The following is a 17,511-nucleotide window of genomic DNA, read 5'->3' on the forward strand; positions in this document are numbered from 1 at the left end:
CCTGGATAAATAGATAAATAATCGAGAAGGCGCTATGACATAGTGGATAAGACTCCTAACTCCCAATCCGGGGACCCGAGTTCGAATCCCGCCCAGTGCTTATTGGACAAGATGTTTTTACCCATGATGTCCCTCTCGATCAAGGTGTATATAAAACAGGGTATGTACCTGGCCCAGCTAAGGTTATAACAACTGCCGGGCCCTCTGGTATAAGAGCAGTGGCAACACTGAAGAGGCTACCCAGGATAATTAATAAGACCTTATCATTATCATTTTCAATACAAGGACTATGTTTATCACTGGAACTTCGGCTCAAAAATTGCTGCCATGAAAAGCAAATGTATTGGAAGGAATGCATTCGCCTCCTTTTTGTTTGATATTCCAGCGTAATCGTGCTCCGCTTTTCTCTCTTTCAATTCATTATAGTTTGTGTGAATTCATCTCAAACGAGATTTGTGTAATTTCATAACTTTTCTTGGGAGAGGAACCTAGATTATAAACAAGTAATTAATATTACCAATTATTCTAGAGTGTCCTTAAACATATATATCCAATCTCAGTCTCTTTATTCAATAAAGCATAAACTTAAACTAGTTTTTCTGAATTTATATCTATAGCTATTCTTCAATCCTCCTTGACATTCTCTGTTCATACTTCACATTACTGACATTATCGATTATGTAACATGTGCCATGCTCGTGATTTCTGTATTATCTCCTGAACTTCCTTTGTACACATTTGGTATCTCTGCTATTGTACACTACATCTGACTTATACCTCGCTCGGGTGATCACGCAACTCTCAAGAAGTCTTGTGCCGCGGACATTGTTTTCTTTGTTTTTTCTTTTTCTTTTTACTTTTCGGCGTTTATATTTCTCAAATTCACAAATTATCATTCCTTTAAAGCAGAATACTAAAGAAAATGCATATTTTGTTGGATTATTCCCCCATTTCAAGAATAGAGCATGTTAAACACAGCGGCCTTTAATTCATCCATTTAGAAAATTGCGTTTTGGAGAACGACTGCTTAGAAAAATTGTATCCTGAATCATGCTCAATCGGAAGATCCGTGGTTATTTTGGGGGGCGTGTCCATGACGTCATGGGATGAAAGGCAAACCCGGAAGTATCACACAACAGCCTAAGCTTACCTATGTATGCTCTCGATGAGAGCGTGATGTCGAGGCTCATACCCCGAAATTCCAAGACATTTTTTATCAGAATGTCACAAAAAATGAAATAAAATTGTTTTCTACTTCAAGTCTCCTGTGAAATCACACATTTCCTCGTTTAAATAGAGTCTGTTACGTGTTATTTAGGCCACGAATACAGAAGCTGTCAGGCCTAGTGCCTGTACGATGGTGCTTCGTAGTCGATCAGTCAAATGCATGCGCCCATCACCGGCCGCGTATGTCGCAGTGCAGTAGCCTCCGCGTACCTCTTTGGTACGTACAATGTATTATATCAGCAGTTCCTCGGTAGTCACTGTACTACAGCTGTGTACGCCATATACAGTGTACATGTATTTAGCGAGTCTATCTTTTCGCGAATCGGGACTTACCAATAATTTCGCGAGTGCTTAAATTCGTGGTTGTGGAGTACACTACGGAAGGGGGAAATATATACGGAAAGAGAGTTAATATTTTCTAGTGTTTTTAAATTCGCAGAAAGCACCAGGTTCGTGAAATTGGCGAAAAAACAAACAAACAAACAAACTCGCGAAACATTCGGCGTGCGTGGATCGCTAATACTAGATATCACGCAATAAATGCGCGGGCATCGGCTAGTCGAAGTCTTGACTAGGCCGGCCGGCCTATCTGGTGATAAAATAAACGATACAGAGCACTGCGATTTTCATCGATAGTGATAAAACTTTGATGGACTCGGTGAAGTAATGAATGGATCGTGCAGTGAATTTGTGAGGGTACCTACAATGTAGATACTCCTAGCTAGACAGAATGCTGATGAGCTGTGAACGGGAGTATACGTAGTGAGTTTCTAGCCCGACCAGACGTTGTAAGTACGCTGTGCAAATACCTGTCGCGACGTACCTACGTACAGCGACTGGGCTGTGTATAGTTAGAAGTGTGATGTGATAAGATAAATACGTAGCCCGACCAGACGCTGCGCTACTTACAGCGACTGGGCTGTGTTCAATTAGGTCTACTGCTGCTCTGAAGTACGAGATCACGTCAGCACTAAGCTCGGTTCATTTTCAGTTCAGAATAAAAAAAAAAAAAAAAAAAAAAAACTCTACCCATCTAAATTTTGAAGTCTACCTGGCATTGGTCCTGCGTCACCAACATTGTCCCCTGGCCTGCCGTGTGGCAAGGGCTCGTACAGTCGTACTGCCAATCTCCACTAAGTCCGTCCGCTTCAACCGGACCGCCCTGGGCCTTCCCCACTAGCTCGCCCGTAGGGTCTCCCTCCTGCGCCCCGCCGTACCACCGTGCGGCTCGTCAGCAACATCTATCTCTCCAACTTCACCACTAGTTTCATCATCGTTGTCATCACTAGTGTATACTGTATCACTCAGTTCATCATTGCTCCCACATTCAAATTCCACCAAAAAATCATCCTGATCACCACTGCATGGCCTTAACGTACGATGTCGTGCATTATCGAAAAACAAACTTCCCAAACTTTGTATGCAAATACTATGTACAACAACTTGTATGATACAATGCATGCATTATGCGCGCGGGGGCCTGCGGCGCTCGAGACCTTGCGCGATTCCTTTCATCCCATGACGTCATCAGCAAAGCCTCGAAATTTACACTGTGACCTAGATTTCAGGGGGGTGACAGGTGTAAATTTTCAATATCCTCTAACTCCACTTCAAAAAGGCCATTCTAAACTATGTAAACGACAAATTGTTCTATGTGTCCTACTCTTTGACTTCATATATAATTTTATTTCTTTAGTATTCCCCTTTAATTACATATACCAAGTAAGAAATAATCTCACATCTGCATCTGGGAATCTACACCCTACAAGCAATGCTTCTATGTAGCGGCTGTACTTGACAATTCATCCAGGCTTTTGTATTGTGATGTTTATGTTTATGTATTTGTTGAAATGTGGAATATGGAACAATAAAAACCAAACCAAATATATATTTTTGATTCTTATTGTTAAAGTGTATTTTTCATTATGGCAGCAAAAAATAAAACTGCTTACCGGGAAAGACTATATCTGGTGCAGCTGAATACGGGCTATAATATCCAACAATCTTTTACAGATGGAAAATGCAATTAAGACTTATATCATTGTAAATATATTTTCATTAGTCTTTGCTGAAGCAAGAATATTTCTCTTTAACGATATGGTTCACCATTGGCATGATTGGGAGGAGTGATCTAAAAAATTTGATTCACACGTGTGGGTCAGTTATGTCACAAAACATCCTACAATATAAAAATTTCGCAATAAAGCCGAAAATATTAGGAGATATCACTATTTTTCTCAATAAACCATAACTTTTATGGAGACGGTTATCTTAGAAATTCCATTGTTCACATATTGCATATTTTGCGATACTTAACATCGATTATACTGATTTTACATTGATTGTTTATATACCAAACTCACATTTTGGAGCTATTTTGAAGCACTACAGCAGGGGCCGTATTCTGAGAGCTAATTAAGTGTCTGATTAGCACTTAATTACCGAATTGGTATTCTGAGAGCATGATTAAGTAGGGGGTATATTAACTACCATAGCAACAAGCGTTTTGGTGGGAAAGGCTTACACGCTTGCGCATATCAATGCGCGTGCACCTCTGAGAGGACTTAATCACAGAGTTAATTACGAATCGGTATTCTGAGGGTGTAATTAAGTATGAAAGTTAATGGAAAACTTAATGATACCAAAGAGTGTCATTAACTACTCCGATATCACGCATTACATCGTGTTTTCTCTGCCACAACGATGCTTACCGTCTTCCTTAACCGAGGAGCGGTTGAATCTTGTTATCATGGTATCCGTAGAATTCAGAGAAAAAAAGAAATATAGCCGATCTTCGAGGAATTTTGTCATTTTATGTGAGCAAAGAGGTTGAGATCTTCGCGTGCGTAGGTGAGGGGTTGTAATCAAATACCGGAGTGTGCGCACGGAGCTCTTGGGTTGTAATGACAGGGGGCGTGGAGGAGCGCGCATTGAGGGCATATTTGCGCGTGTAATCATCATTTTGGCTTCTAACAACGCGTCTGATTGGATGGAATAACAATTAGATGGGAGGGACCTAAGATAATTACAGGGGACTTAATCATACCTTAATTACGTCCTCAGAATACCGATTTTGCCCATGATTAAGGGCCTATTAACTTCACGACTTAATCACGAAGTTAATTACAGACTTAATTACGACCTCAGAATACCACCCCTGGGTTTTTGTTTCATGTGCAAATGGTAAAAAATGCTTTAAAATATTAATTCGAAATTAATTCAGCAACATTGTTTCGTAATAATGGTGGTGCCTTTGTTTCGAATTGACTTTTTGGGTGTTCCGAGAGTCAAGTGTGCGTGTGTGCGTGTGTGCGTGTATGTACGTGTATGTGTGTGTGTGTGTGTGTGTGTGTGTGTGTGTGTGCATTGCTATTGCTGTCAACAACCAGCATATTGTATCACCTAAAGTTTGGGCTCCCGCCCATTGCTATAACAACAATCTTCAAGAAGAGAATGGGCTCGTAGCCTCAAGCGTATAGCACAAATACAGTACACTGTATTTGAACCTGTTCGGGTGTCACGCGCGCAATATTAATTTGCTCAATGAGCATGCAACTTCGTTATGCAGCGACATTGGCACATTTTGACAGCCGAATCCCTGCTACGCTTTTATAACAGTCGCTGCACACCAGATGCCAATTAAACTTCGAGGCACTGACATTTCTATTTGATCAATCGGCTATTTTATACTGTGAAAACAAAGAATTCGTGTCTGTTTATAGCTTCCCTTCATTGTATGCGTACCCGGTAAACAGAACATCGTCATCTTGACTCAAGCTAAAAGTACACAGATAGTAAAATCCCCCAAGAGATCCAATTCCTTTCCTATTCTCTTCGATTATTTTGTAGTTTGTTATTTATTTTCTCTATTTTTGCGCGGGTACATAAAGGCTGTGCAGTCTTACAATTCGTATACGTTTGCAGCAAGGCCTACAATATTCCCGGATGGGAGCAATCCTTCACCACGTTCACTGGATCAAAGAAATCCTTAATCTTACCGGATAAAAGACTTCGCTTCTTATTAAAGGTCACGCCAACGAATGAACAACGAATTAAAGAAAAAGAAGAATGTGAATATACATACTCATCCGTTGCTAATACATTGTACTAGAATAGTACGTGACGTGTTCGACTACAGCTATTCATAGGGACTCGCAGCCTACGTTGGAGCCGAGTTCTTATTTCGTACATGTCCATTAGTAGACTGTCGTTTAATATGTTAATGCTCACCAATAAACGCTAAAATCGCACAAAATTGCGGCACCTAAACAAATAAGAATTCAGTTTTGAATTTGATAACATAGCCACGAACTATGCCCCTATATGAGCATCAAGTCTTCTCGTGTTATTTGCAGACATTGTATTACCTTTCATCAAGGCAACAGATGCATAACAGATAATTAGCATTTGCAAAACAGAACTTCAGAACCGAAACACATAGCACATTGTTCAAGGGTTTCAAGACACCAACGAGGACAAACATACTTTGTGACATCTTTTCCAAAGGGTACACAGCGCTTTATATGATATGTGCCTACACGTAAATAACAACTTACTTATGACACGCTTACAACATACTCACAGACAGAAATAACAGTGAAACATTATATAACATTACTCAAATGAATGGAATTTCAAATGCCTTGGCACAATATTATTGGATGATTCAACTGGAAGAGTAAAGGATAATTCCAAAGTTTATAGGGGCAATGGATGAAAACAATCATTTCCATCCGTTTTACGTGTCTTCGGAATGATCTAGGATATTCTATGTAGCAGATTGTGTTTTTAAGTGTACGTAAGTTCATGACTATGGACAAGTCTATTAATGTATCGTGGGTTTCTTTGTGATAGATTTAAAAACAAAGGTTTACACATGTATTTTACACTGAAATCTTTGGGGGATTCTCAGTCAGTATATAACTGAGTAATACCAAGGGGGAATGGTGTGTTTCAGAAGTAATGTATAGACAAGTCTGAATAGCTTTGTTTTGCAGGGATTGAAGTTGAACCATGCATGTTTTTTTTTTATTGTGATGCCTTTGAGAGAGAGATATATAAGATAATGCGCTGCAGTAATAGCTAAGGCCGTAACAGCACGCATCTTTATCGAATGAAGCTATATAATACATAAACTACGGAAAAGATGACAGGTGTTAAGTGATAGATATATTAATGTAAAGTTTTCATCCATTTTCATGAACTTATCAAAAATAATCTACACAAGATTTCGTACAAAGGGTGATGGGTAAATATAACTATATTGGGGTCAATATACGTATAGATTATAGTCTTATGTTGCTGAAAAAAAAATGACGACATTATCGAGGATTTGGAGATGATAACTTATTATCAATAAAGATTTAGTCTGCTCTTGATTATGTTGAAGTTTATTGATAAACACTTGTTGTTGGAATACACTATAGAAGTACAGTCTTTCAGTTCGGCTAGAACAGATTTTAAATTTCTTGGCGTGCTTAGGAGTCATTGGCATACACGTGGAACTTTACGTCATGCTTTCCCAAAATATCACCGATTGAACGTACACATACACGAGTTGAGACGGTCCTATAACCAGAAATTTATCCTTCAAGATCTTTTTCTCAGCTTTTCCTGTTCAAGCTCCCCCTGAGGCTGGAAAGCAAACACTTGCTAAAGCGTTACCTCTCTGGACACGTTGCAGCGAATAGGAAAAGCTACAGGTGCAATATACCACTCAGTAAATAGGGCCTACACTGTAGCACATCCCCATTCGTGAGTCAAAAATCACATGCTATTTCGTCAGCCATGAGCTTACCAATGGAGACTCTTATTGCAACGGCAATTAATGGTTCATGTTAAGCTTAGTCAAGTGTCGTATCGTTTGATAATTGAAACAGACATACAGGTCTATTCAAAATCTAGGACGAATGTGCTTATGCGCTAGAACTGATGTATGGCTACACAGCGGTGCCCACACCCTAAATACGTACGCATTCAGCTGATTGTTTACATTTAATAATTGCGCTTTTTTCCATCAAGTGCGAACAGCGGTACGTTGAATTAGGATAGAAGCCATAGAGATCTATATATAGCTGCGAAGACAAGGTTAATGGTGAATAATACACTGTACCTACGAAAAATGCGAGTCATCTGGCTGTTTCCATGTTGACTCGGCGATGCGGTTGTACCATTTGATGATTGCGTATTCACACTATGAACAGAGAGATATCGTGTTGTAATAGACCTTGGAGTCGCACCCGTTACGTGGTCTATGCTTATATCATCTTTCTGCGTTTGACCAAGAAGGTACTAGTACCGCCTTGGTTTGACACAAAACATCTCAAAGGATATAGACAGAGGGAAATAGTACAATAATATCCAGATGTTAGAATTGCTCCCCACAATGCCTATAGATCATCCACAAACTATTATACGAGAAAGACTTACCGTTAGTATTATATCTGAAGCAGGAACTGTGCTCTTATTATAAAAACGCACAGTATTTAGGATCAGCATCTGAGCACTGTCTCGCTTGTGACTGTGCTGATTAGCTCATCGGTGATTTTAAACAATGTAGTACCCCGTAGCTATTCACGCGTGCAGTACCATGGAGCTACTCCATGGTTATACCATGGAGCTACTTGGGGCACATTTTATTGAGTGCCCTCTCATTTTCGTTTATGGCTCCATGGTTCGCACACTGTGTTTGAAGCTCCTTGGTTATAGCAGGGAGGTGCTGTTAGCACCTCCCTGGTTATACCAACGAGGTACTATAGGCAAGGATCGCCTAGTATACCTCCTTGGTTATAACAAAGAGGTATGCCTTGGTTATAATAGGCTCTGTTTGGCGAAGTTATGTCCTTGCCCAATTAAGGTGGGGAAAAAAAATAATCGATCCCTACTCGCGGGAGGGGGGGGGGGGGGAGTGTTTAGGCGTTACTCTGGACGAAGTCGTTCGGAAGTACGCCTGAGATGGCGCCAGGTGAGGAATGGATTTTGGGTGATTCGGTGATGGGGAGGGGAGTTGGAGGATTATAGGGAAAAGTTACTATTTCCCGTATTCATTGTCGCCGGGCATAGACATACCTCTTGCCCTCTCTCTCTCTCTCTCTCTCTCTCTCTCTCTCTCTCTCTCTCTCTTGCTGGCTGAACATCTTATAACGCCACAAAAATTCACCGAAAAGAACTTTCCTCAATTTCTAGCCAGAATTTATGTGAAAAAGAAGTAGCTATATGTGTTGTTTGAAGGTTTGCATGGTGAAGTAAATGAGGAAGAAAGATTTGCGGTGACACCATGTGTATGTAGTCCTTAATCGGATCGCTGTTTGGCAGAAGAGCCTAGAAGTAGTAGCTATAATAGACTAAGAGATTTCGGCTGTGTGCGACTTTGAAGCACACACACACATGCATACACACACAAACGCACTAATGAATTTATATCAAAGCTCGATACTACTATCTTAGTGTATGTGAACATATAAATACAAATATATATATTATACATGTATATCAACACATTTAAATGTTCAATAAAGTGTGTGTGTGTGTGTATGTGTGTGTGCGTACATGGCCAAATACCTCGAGAGAGAGAGAGAGAGAGAGAGAGAGAGAGCAAGAAGAAAAAAAAAGGAGAGAGATAAAGAGAGCTAGGAATTCAATCAACTTCATGATATCGGATACTTTATCAAACTAGGCATTGATCTCGTAATGTATATCTTTATTGTTGCTATTATAACGTCACGTCCATTAATAGCTTTTCCCTGTATGCACGTACCAAGGCCAGTGACAAACTGCACTCTTTTGTCATGACTACGACCTGTTCACACATAAGGGTATTTCGTGCATTCACGATGTCTCATTTTCACGTGATTTCCTGATGTTTACATTCTGCCAGTCTGTAAACAATCAATCACGAGACAGCATGCGAAAAAAGGCTTGCCAGGGAGAAGGGGGGGGGGGGTGAAGGGGTAGGGCCTACTAGTTTTGTTGGATGAGGTGGGGTGTAATATGAAAGGGTATATGGGGTGACAATGGACTCAACGTCTTCCTTATTTGGCATCTATCGTAACATAATCTTTATACGCATAATAATAGGTCATCCATCACAGACTGTAGTTCTCTCTTTTTGCCTGTCTACGCACACACACATCACATACACGCACACATACATGTATATTATACTTATAAACACATTGCAGGATAGAGAAGATGGACTAAACAAAAATTAAAACAGAATTATCTAGGTCCGTATTTTTGCTTCAAGCTATTGTGTACAAGAACCCAGAAACGGATCGATCGGGGATGACAAAAAAGTGCAAGACGTCCGTAACAAAGGATCAATGCTGTCTGTGAAACACGTACTTCCTCAAATAACCCGAGACGTTGGCAAAGCAATTTGGCAAGGGTCACGACTGATGTCATTTACATTCGGCGTTCGAGCCTTGCAAGCTTCACACTCACTCAATCACACCTGCAGAACATTGGCATATTAATGCAGCAGCATTTACGTATTCTTACCCAGATAGTTAAACTGTATCTTCTTTAAAATAGCACCTCACAACCGTGACAGCGTGCAGTGTTCCTATTGATCGCTATGTAAAGCTGAGCCCATCCGAGAAACGATACGCTTAAAAAATAGCTTGGGTTCATCTTGGAACGCTGAGGAAAACAAGGGGCTGTAATCAGCAGTCGGTGAGTACTGCAAACGTAATACGTATCGCACATTATACAACGGAAGTGCTTTTGTATTCTTGCAGTTGAACGCTGGTGAACTTGGCTTGGCTGTTAATACGCATTGCAAGTGCATGTGATGTAGGCATGCCTTGTGCATGCTTTGTGTGGCTCTAAAACCTTCAAGGCTAGTAGGCCTACCAGTTATACAACCACCATTATCTTATATCGTCAGTTGAGGTATAAATGAAATACACCTGTATGCGGAAGACAGCCTACTCCCAGGGGCTACGAAAGAACCTCGTGTGATTAATTAAGCGGCAGGTCATTGTAATAGCCACAGTATTCTGTAGGCCTACTAATTTTCACTGCTTAGATTCGATCTATGTATGGGGATGGGGTGTCAATACTATAGGAGTACCCTTCTATTTCCTTGATATAAAAAAAATTACCTGGTTTTATATGAAGATTAGATGAATAGGGAAGAGAGAGCACACACAAAAACACACACGTACACATAATCATATATAATGCATAATGATGTAGACGCATGTACAATGCAATTTTACTTCACATGATTATCACATACATCTACCGCCGGGATCTACGGTCTATACTTTGTAGGTGCATGACTATGTGGGTGTATGTTTTTATGTGAATATATTGGCACCGCTGTTTGTATTGATAGGTCTAATTACAATTGTTTTTCCTGTGCAATGTACATCACCATGATCAACCTTGAATGGAGATTCTTTCCAGTGATGTAACCTGTCTAAATGTAACGACTTTGTAAATAATCAAAGCTGGTTCGTGCGTGTAGTAGCGCGTGCATGGGTCCATTACATTCTATTACACTACTCGTCTACTCGTGCCATGAATGAAAACAATCACGTGATAAAGAGTGGGAGCAAAGACCGGAAGGCAGGTCAAAGGTTCGCGGGGTTGTTGTTGTTTTTTTTTTTACATCCGTTTATTTCCGGGTTTTTTTTTTCTTTCCTTTTTTTTACGTTTTCTTAATCTTTCTGGTGTTTTTTTTCTGTTTTTTTTTTCAGGCTTAAGCATTTCTCATTTTCTTTCATGACTTATTTTCCCTCAAACATGCCTCACCACCCTAAGTGCTGATAAAGTAACAAACTGTTAAGTGCAGGGCAGGTATGCATCTTATACTACTGAGTAATCAGTAGACTGCGTATGTTGTATTCTGATATCGATGGAATTAAACATTACTGCACGCTTTTTTTTTTAAATCCCGTGAATGAATAATAAAGAAAAGAATATCCGTATCTTCACGGGTTTTTTTTTTCCGTGTCTCTGCTTTACTCATGAGTATACAGTAAAAGACGAAAATTATGCGATGAGTGGATATTCAAGAGAAATTCAAGGAACAAATAAGCCAGATATTATGAAAAAAAAAATGAGCCAGGTCCGATGACCAGTTAAGTTGCAGGGATGTGGATATCGAATCAGTCAATTCTAGCTGTCTTATACAATGGCAGAGATAGAAGGACATCGTAGGAAGACGATCATTATTCAGTGTGTGTGAATATTTTATTCTCAGATTTCATGTCACTCCAAGATTTTCTCACTATCACTTCGTCAGATTCATCCATTTATGACGGGTTTTCGCTGGACTGATTATACGAACTACCCATCAGGTATAGATAAGCAATATGGCGGCGACGTTGCTGAGTCTGGTCCAGTACGTGGGGATCGTCAATATCGTGACCGCCGTGACCATCTGCTTGGCAATCTTCTGGTTTCTGCGGTCAAACCGGAAGTCGTACTACAACCTTCCTCCCGGACCTCCGGCCATACCTTACCCGTTTGATGCACTGATGGCGCTTTTCCCGTCCAAGAATCGCTTCGGACGTGTGGTTATGGTCAACAGGAGGTAAGGGCTGCAATATACCAGCTCGTAATTCCACTTTGCTCATGGGCAGAAAAAGGTCGTTTGTATACCAACAGGCATTTTGGTTTGTTGATTCACTGAGATAAGCATCTGTGATGTGATGATTATTAATGTGATCCTTACATTAATATAATGAAATATAATATAATGTAATGTAGTACGATATGATATGATATAATATGATATACACTCTAATTATTATCAAAGCATATTTGTACATAATATCATATAAATGGAAGATTTTGTATCCTTGATGTCAGGTATGGCGATCTGGCCTGCCTTCAAGTGGGAAAGCGAGTCCTGATCCTCATCGCCAGTCCTGCTCTGGTCAAGGACCTAATGGTCAAGCAGGCTGACGTGACGTCGAATCGTGAGATCCCGCCCTTTTTCAGCCTCATGGGATACACAGGTAGGGGGAAATCAGGCTTACTTCCTGTCGCCCTTCTCTGGCAACTTCAGACCACCGCACACTACGACTTTCGGTCGCACGACTGACCGACTTTGGATCTGAATTAACATTAAGCTAGCGCGTTTATTCTGAGGCTATTGTATTTTATTTCGGATCCAAAGTCGGTCAGCCGTGCGACCGAATGTCGTATAGAGTGAGGTGGCCTTTTACCGGTTAGTGCTCGGCTTCTGTGATCAATAATATTGTCAACATTAATGAACATTTGTTTCACGCTTTCGTGTCAATCGTCCGTGTAGCAAGTCAACAGGGTCTTGCAGATGCCAAGAAATAATATGGTGCAATGGTGGTATGATGTTGAATGCGGAAAAAAACCAAAAGAAGAATCGTTACATACTTTTGCCGTTTGTCGTGGAGCAATTTCGGGGCATGAAGAGTAAAAATTAACAACAACAACAAATTAACCCATACAGAGAATAAAAGAGGACAGATACCAGTCCTTTGTAGAAAATGTGAAAAACAGCTCCATGTTTGCACCTGTGCAAATAGGTTTTTACGAATTATTTCACCAAAGACGAAAACACCGATTTATATTGGCCAACATGAGCTAGACGATGTTGACCTTTTCTCTCTGCAAGCCCTGCAAGCAGATGATAAAATATTACACTGTACACTTAAAGTTGCAATGTCATAAAAATCAATGAAAGCCGAAACTGAAGTGCACTTGTTATGATTAAGTGGGTGAAATAAGAATATGGCTTCTGAAACCATATGCATAGCAAGCTCAACCTTGTTAGTATGTTCACGTCAGTGGTTTGAATCGTATACGTGAATACTACTCCTTCTTCAGGTGGAATCATATTCAGCGATGGCGAACCATGGCAAGAGATCCGGCGGTTTACTCTCTCCGCCCTTCGCAACTTCGGCATGGGCAAGCGCGGCATCGAGGAACGCATCGTCGAGGAGGCCGACATGCTGTGCGAAGCGGTCGATGCTCTCGACGGCAAGCCCTTCGACGCGGTCGCGCTGCTCAACTCCGCCGTCTCCAACATCATCTGCGCCGTCACCTTCGGCCGGAGGTTCGACTACGACGACCCCGTCTTCCAGGACATGATCTTTAGGCTCCGGAAGATGACCTCCGGCTCGGATATCAATCCGATCATCAGGGAACTCTTGGGGAGGATTCCGGCCGTCATGAAGACATCGTTCTTTCGTGAGCCAAGAGACAACGTGATTGGTATCAAGGTCAGTGGACGTTGACGATAAAGTGCATCATTCAACGAACGAGTTTTCTCTTCAGAATATCTACTTTTAAGAGAGACATGCTTTTAGCATGAAAACTAAACAAAACAAAACAAGGATAAAAAACAGACTGACAGGAAAAACCACTAACGAAAGCGCATCCTCACCACAAAAGGTTGAAGTGTTGAGTGTCTGGCGGCTGAACATGACTATTAATTGATGATCGACTTCTCACTTTCAGTTGCTATCAGAAGTCGTCCTAATTGTCTGGGTAGTTATATTTCTATATGATCTGTGTGCTTACTTATGACCCCAAACCAGAATTTTATCAACAAGGAGCTCGACGAGCACCGTGCGACCTTTGACCCCAGCGACATTCGCGACATCATCGACACCTACTTGGCCGAGATTCAACGGGAGAAGAAAGCGGGCGAGAAATGTCACCTCGACGACGACTACGTGTGGACGTGTGTCTTCGATCTCTTCCTGGCGGGCACGGAGACGACGTCGTCGTCGCTGCTGTGGTTGCTGCTTTGCTTGGCGGGAAATCCCGACATCCAACAGCGGGTAAGCTGAAATAGATTGAGCTTTGATCTTTCGAGGGAGCTGGTACCTAACGGCACGACAAATCAGATTGCGAGCAAACAAAGAGATGTTAGGGTTAATCTCTTTGCGCGCAAATGAACCTTGCGCATCTATCACTAACTGGCACTGGTTCAGTGATTGTATCTTCTGATATGACGCCTGACACGTTAATTTTTTTTCCTCTCATACTTATCTTCGATCTGTTCAGAAATTATTTGTCCTTCAGGAATTTTACTGTGATGCAAAGCAAAATTGCACGGATGCTTTTTCCATCTTCGAGATCTGAAGAAATCCTACTAGCGAAATTTTTTGAGTGACAGGCATAAATTTTGATTCCATCCTATAATGAAGTGAATTTCTTCTGATAGTTTCAAAGGTGTGAATGAAATTATAACACGTACACAAATTTTGCCACAGCTCAAAACTATATTTTGGAATATTGATTATCTGTCACAGTTTATTTGAGTGGATGATGAGATGTAATTCTCTTTAGGAAGTTGATCTTGTTGAACATGCATATAGATTTGGTTTTCCATAGATGCATGTGACCTACACACTTAGGTATACTTAAACGTATGCTACAGGATTCGATTTGCTATTTAATATGCTAGAGTATTAAGTCAAGCACAGTATCTTCTTTCGTTTGCCATAAAGCGAAAGGATCGTTACGTCATAGAAGTATACTAATCATCCATATCAACAAGCTGCGCCTGTTTTAAACATGCATATTGACTGTCACTCACTCAATGGGTCACCTTGACGTCACAGATGACCGACGAAATTGACAGCGTCATTGGACGAGAAAGATCGCCGCGCTTCTCAGACAAGAAGGACATGCCCTACACTGACGCGACGCTGCTGGAGGTACTTCGCTTTCGCCCAGTCGCACCGCTGGGGGTGCCCCACATAAACGCCACAGACATCCAGGTCAGAGGTCATACGATACCAAAAAACTCGGAGATGATGATCAACATCCTGGCAATTCACCTTGACCCGACACTCTGGGACGACCCGGAAGCGTTTAATCCCAAGCGCTTCCTGAATGAGAGCGAGTCTGAGGTTATCAAGACTGATGCCTTTACAGTTTTCGGAGCAGGTGAGTTCCGCCACAAGTCTTCTCTCACACTTTGACTGTAATTTGGTGACTGTTGAAAACTAAGCAAGTTCTAAACATATCTGCAGGAAAATCACCACGCATCCTAAATTTGACAGCTTTAGCAGATTAAAAAGGGGGGGGGGGGAGTAAGTTGAGTTATTACAATGAAAAAACAAAACAAAGCAAAACCAGAAACAAAGAAACAAACATTAAAGACCCAACGACCATCATAATTACCTTGCGTTAATTATCAATCTGCTCTATCAATCATCGTTGGACCGGACGCAGGGCATTCTTCACTCTAAATAGATTGCTGCATATTCATTTGTTTCACTACAAACGAGATACGCAATGTACATTGTCCATCCCCTCCCCCTTCCCACCGCTCACGTCCATCTGCTATCTGTATTGTGGTGTATATCGTTTTATCCCTCTCTGTTACCAGGGCGACGAGTTTGCCTTGGAGAGCAGCTGGCCCGGATGGAGTTTTTCCTCTTTGCTACCTCTCTCCTTCAGCGCTTCAAGTTCAGAATGCCAGACGGCCAGACTGCCGATTACAGCTGGGATCACTGCCTCGGCACTCTGACACCCAAGCTGTTCAAAGTGATCGCCGATAGGCGATAGCGCCGGGTAGTGGGCCTACTTTGTGATTTCGATATTGGAATAAAAATATCGATATTCATGCAAGGAATCGGGGATTGGCAATGAATGAACTATGGTTTAACTTACAAGCTTCACCATAGTTCGAGAATACTGCTGAGAATATTTTACAATGCCCCATAATCCTGAAATATTTCGTTCTAAAATACTTTTTTCAAAAATGCGAATATGATATCAAGAATGATTCCATGTGTAGAATTTTGTTGCAGCAGAAACATCTATTTGTTTGATGTTGCAGAAACGTTTATTCATTAATTATGATTAGTGTATGCTTGCTGCCATAATACAGTATTACTAATTACATGTGTGTTTTTATATTTTTCTTTTTGATATCGGTAGATTTAATGCAGTGAGTAATGTGAGCAAAACCAATTTGAAAGTAAAAATGGTTGGTGCCAGCATGACGAATAAATCAGCTAAACTTTAGGTAACGTAGACAACGTGAGTTATCATTTCCTTGTATGTTACTGCTACTTAAACTAGACTCACAGTCTCGTAGAAAGGGAAAGAAATTTACATCTTCTTAAACACAGGATGTCACAGTTATGACTTAATGAACACGATTTTGAAAATTCCAGACCAGGCAATGCTTTCTTGTCTATCTATTGCAAGTGTTTTACACCCGTCTTCTAGCTAATATGATTGTTCTGATTTCGAAGCTATTCCTCTAATACGCTTTGAAGTCCAATATTATTTCATTTTACCATCCAAACGATAATGCTCCAAGGAGATATTTGTGGATAGTCTTAAGATTATGCAACTATTTTTTTTTTCTGAAACGTCACAATGCCAAAGTAAAATCACGATTCAATGTCATTTAGTCCATCTTCCAATTTACACAGACTATGCAGGCAATATCAATTCCTCTTTACAGACATTGGAACCTTTGCCTGGGTACATTTTTTTTTTTTTTACAAACGTATGATATCAATTTAGATATGTAGTAGAGTCACTGGTTTAGATGACGTCATCCTCCTGTAGCACTTGAGGTGAACAGTATATAGACACAGTTGTGTGCCTTTTCATTCATTACTACGTGTATTACTACCTGCTCTTACAATAGCATCATGTGCTATTTTTCATGCTAATACTTTTGACAAATTTTTGACGTAGCAACAAATAGTATATGATGCATAAAATATGTTCATGAAGTATCTAGCGACAGGGCTATGCAAACACCAAAAAGGCATCAATAGAGGTCAACATCTACACTTACACTGCAGGGCCATTTTAACAGCTTAGCAAGTTAGGGCCTAGAAGAAGATTGATATGGGCACTTTCATGACCAGAGACTGTACAAATTTAGAGGCTGGTACAATAATGTACTCTAGGGCAAAGTGTGCTTCCTATTCTCAAGTTTAGGCTGAAATTTTAGTAGTCAATTTATCACGTCATAAAAGTCTAGATAAACGAAATTTGTACGTGATGATGTTGGCGTTTGGCGCCCCATATATATTTGACCTATACGGAGCTAGGTTATTTTACATTGACAAGGATTAGTATGGTGGGAATAAATTCATCAAAGCTGCCGCTAAGAAACTAAGTGAATTCTGTTTTAAGAGTAGGCAATTGTACGACATGCGATGTAAGAGGGAACCTTTATAGTTACCATGGTTATACTGTTTCCTGCCACTTCCAATTATGTAATTTGCAATGGAAGCGATGAGCATACTTATCATCATTCTCTAGAAAATGCTGCAGACGTGAATGGGAGCAATGTTTGAGATGCAGATA

The 17,511-nt window shown here is 40.6% G+C and overlaps 1 protein-coding gene across 1 annotated transcript in view; it reads left to right on the forward strand.

The window, feature by feature from the left end:
• The first annotated feature begins 11,484 nt into the window (after window positions 1-11,484).
• The window catches only part of LOC139729081 (uncharacterized), a 19,824-nt gene continuing 13,797 nt past the window's right edge, over window positions 11,485-17,511 (forward strand). Inside the window, exons 1-6 of the mRNA XM_071640005.1 lie at window positions 11,485-11,770; window positions 12,049-12,197; window positions 13,045-13,439; window positions 13,758-14,003; window positions 14,790-15,117; window positions 15,563-15,720. Of these exons, the coding sequence (XP_071496106.1) occupies window positions 11,550-11,770; window positions 12,049-12,197; window positions 13,045-13,439; window positions 13,758-14,003; window positions 14,790-15,117; window positions 15,563-15,720 (1,497 nt within the window). The 5' untranslated portion in view covers window positions 11,485-11,549. The remainder of the gene's footprint in view (window positions 11,771-12,048; window positions 12,198-13,044; window positions 13,440-13,757; window positions 14,004-14,789; window positions 15,118-15,562; window positions 15,721-17,511) is intronic.

This window comes from Diadema antillarum, unplaced genomic scaffold (genome assembly GCF_040938485.1).
Source record: "Diadema antillarum isolate AM-2024a unplaced genomic scaffold, OU_Dant_1.0 seq00000217_RagTag, whole genome shotgun sequence".
In the NCBI taxonomy this organism is placed as follows: Eukaryota; Metazoa; Echinodermata; class Echinoidea; order Diadematoida; family Diadematidae; genus Diadema; species Diadema antillarum.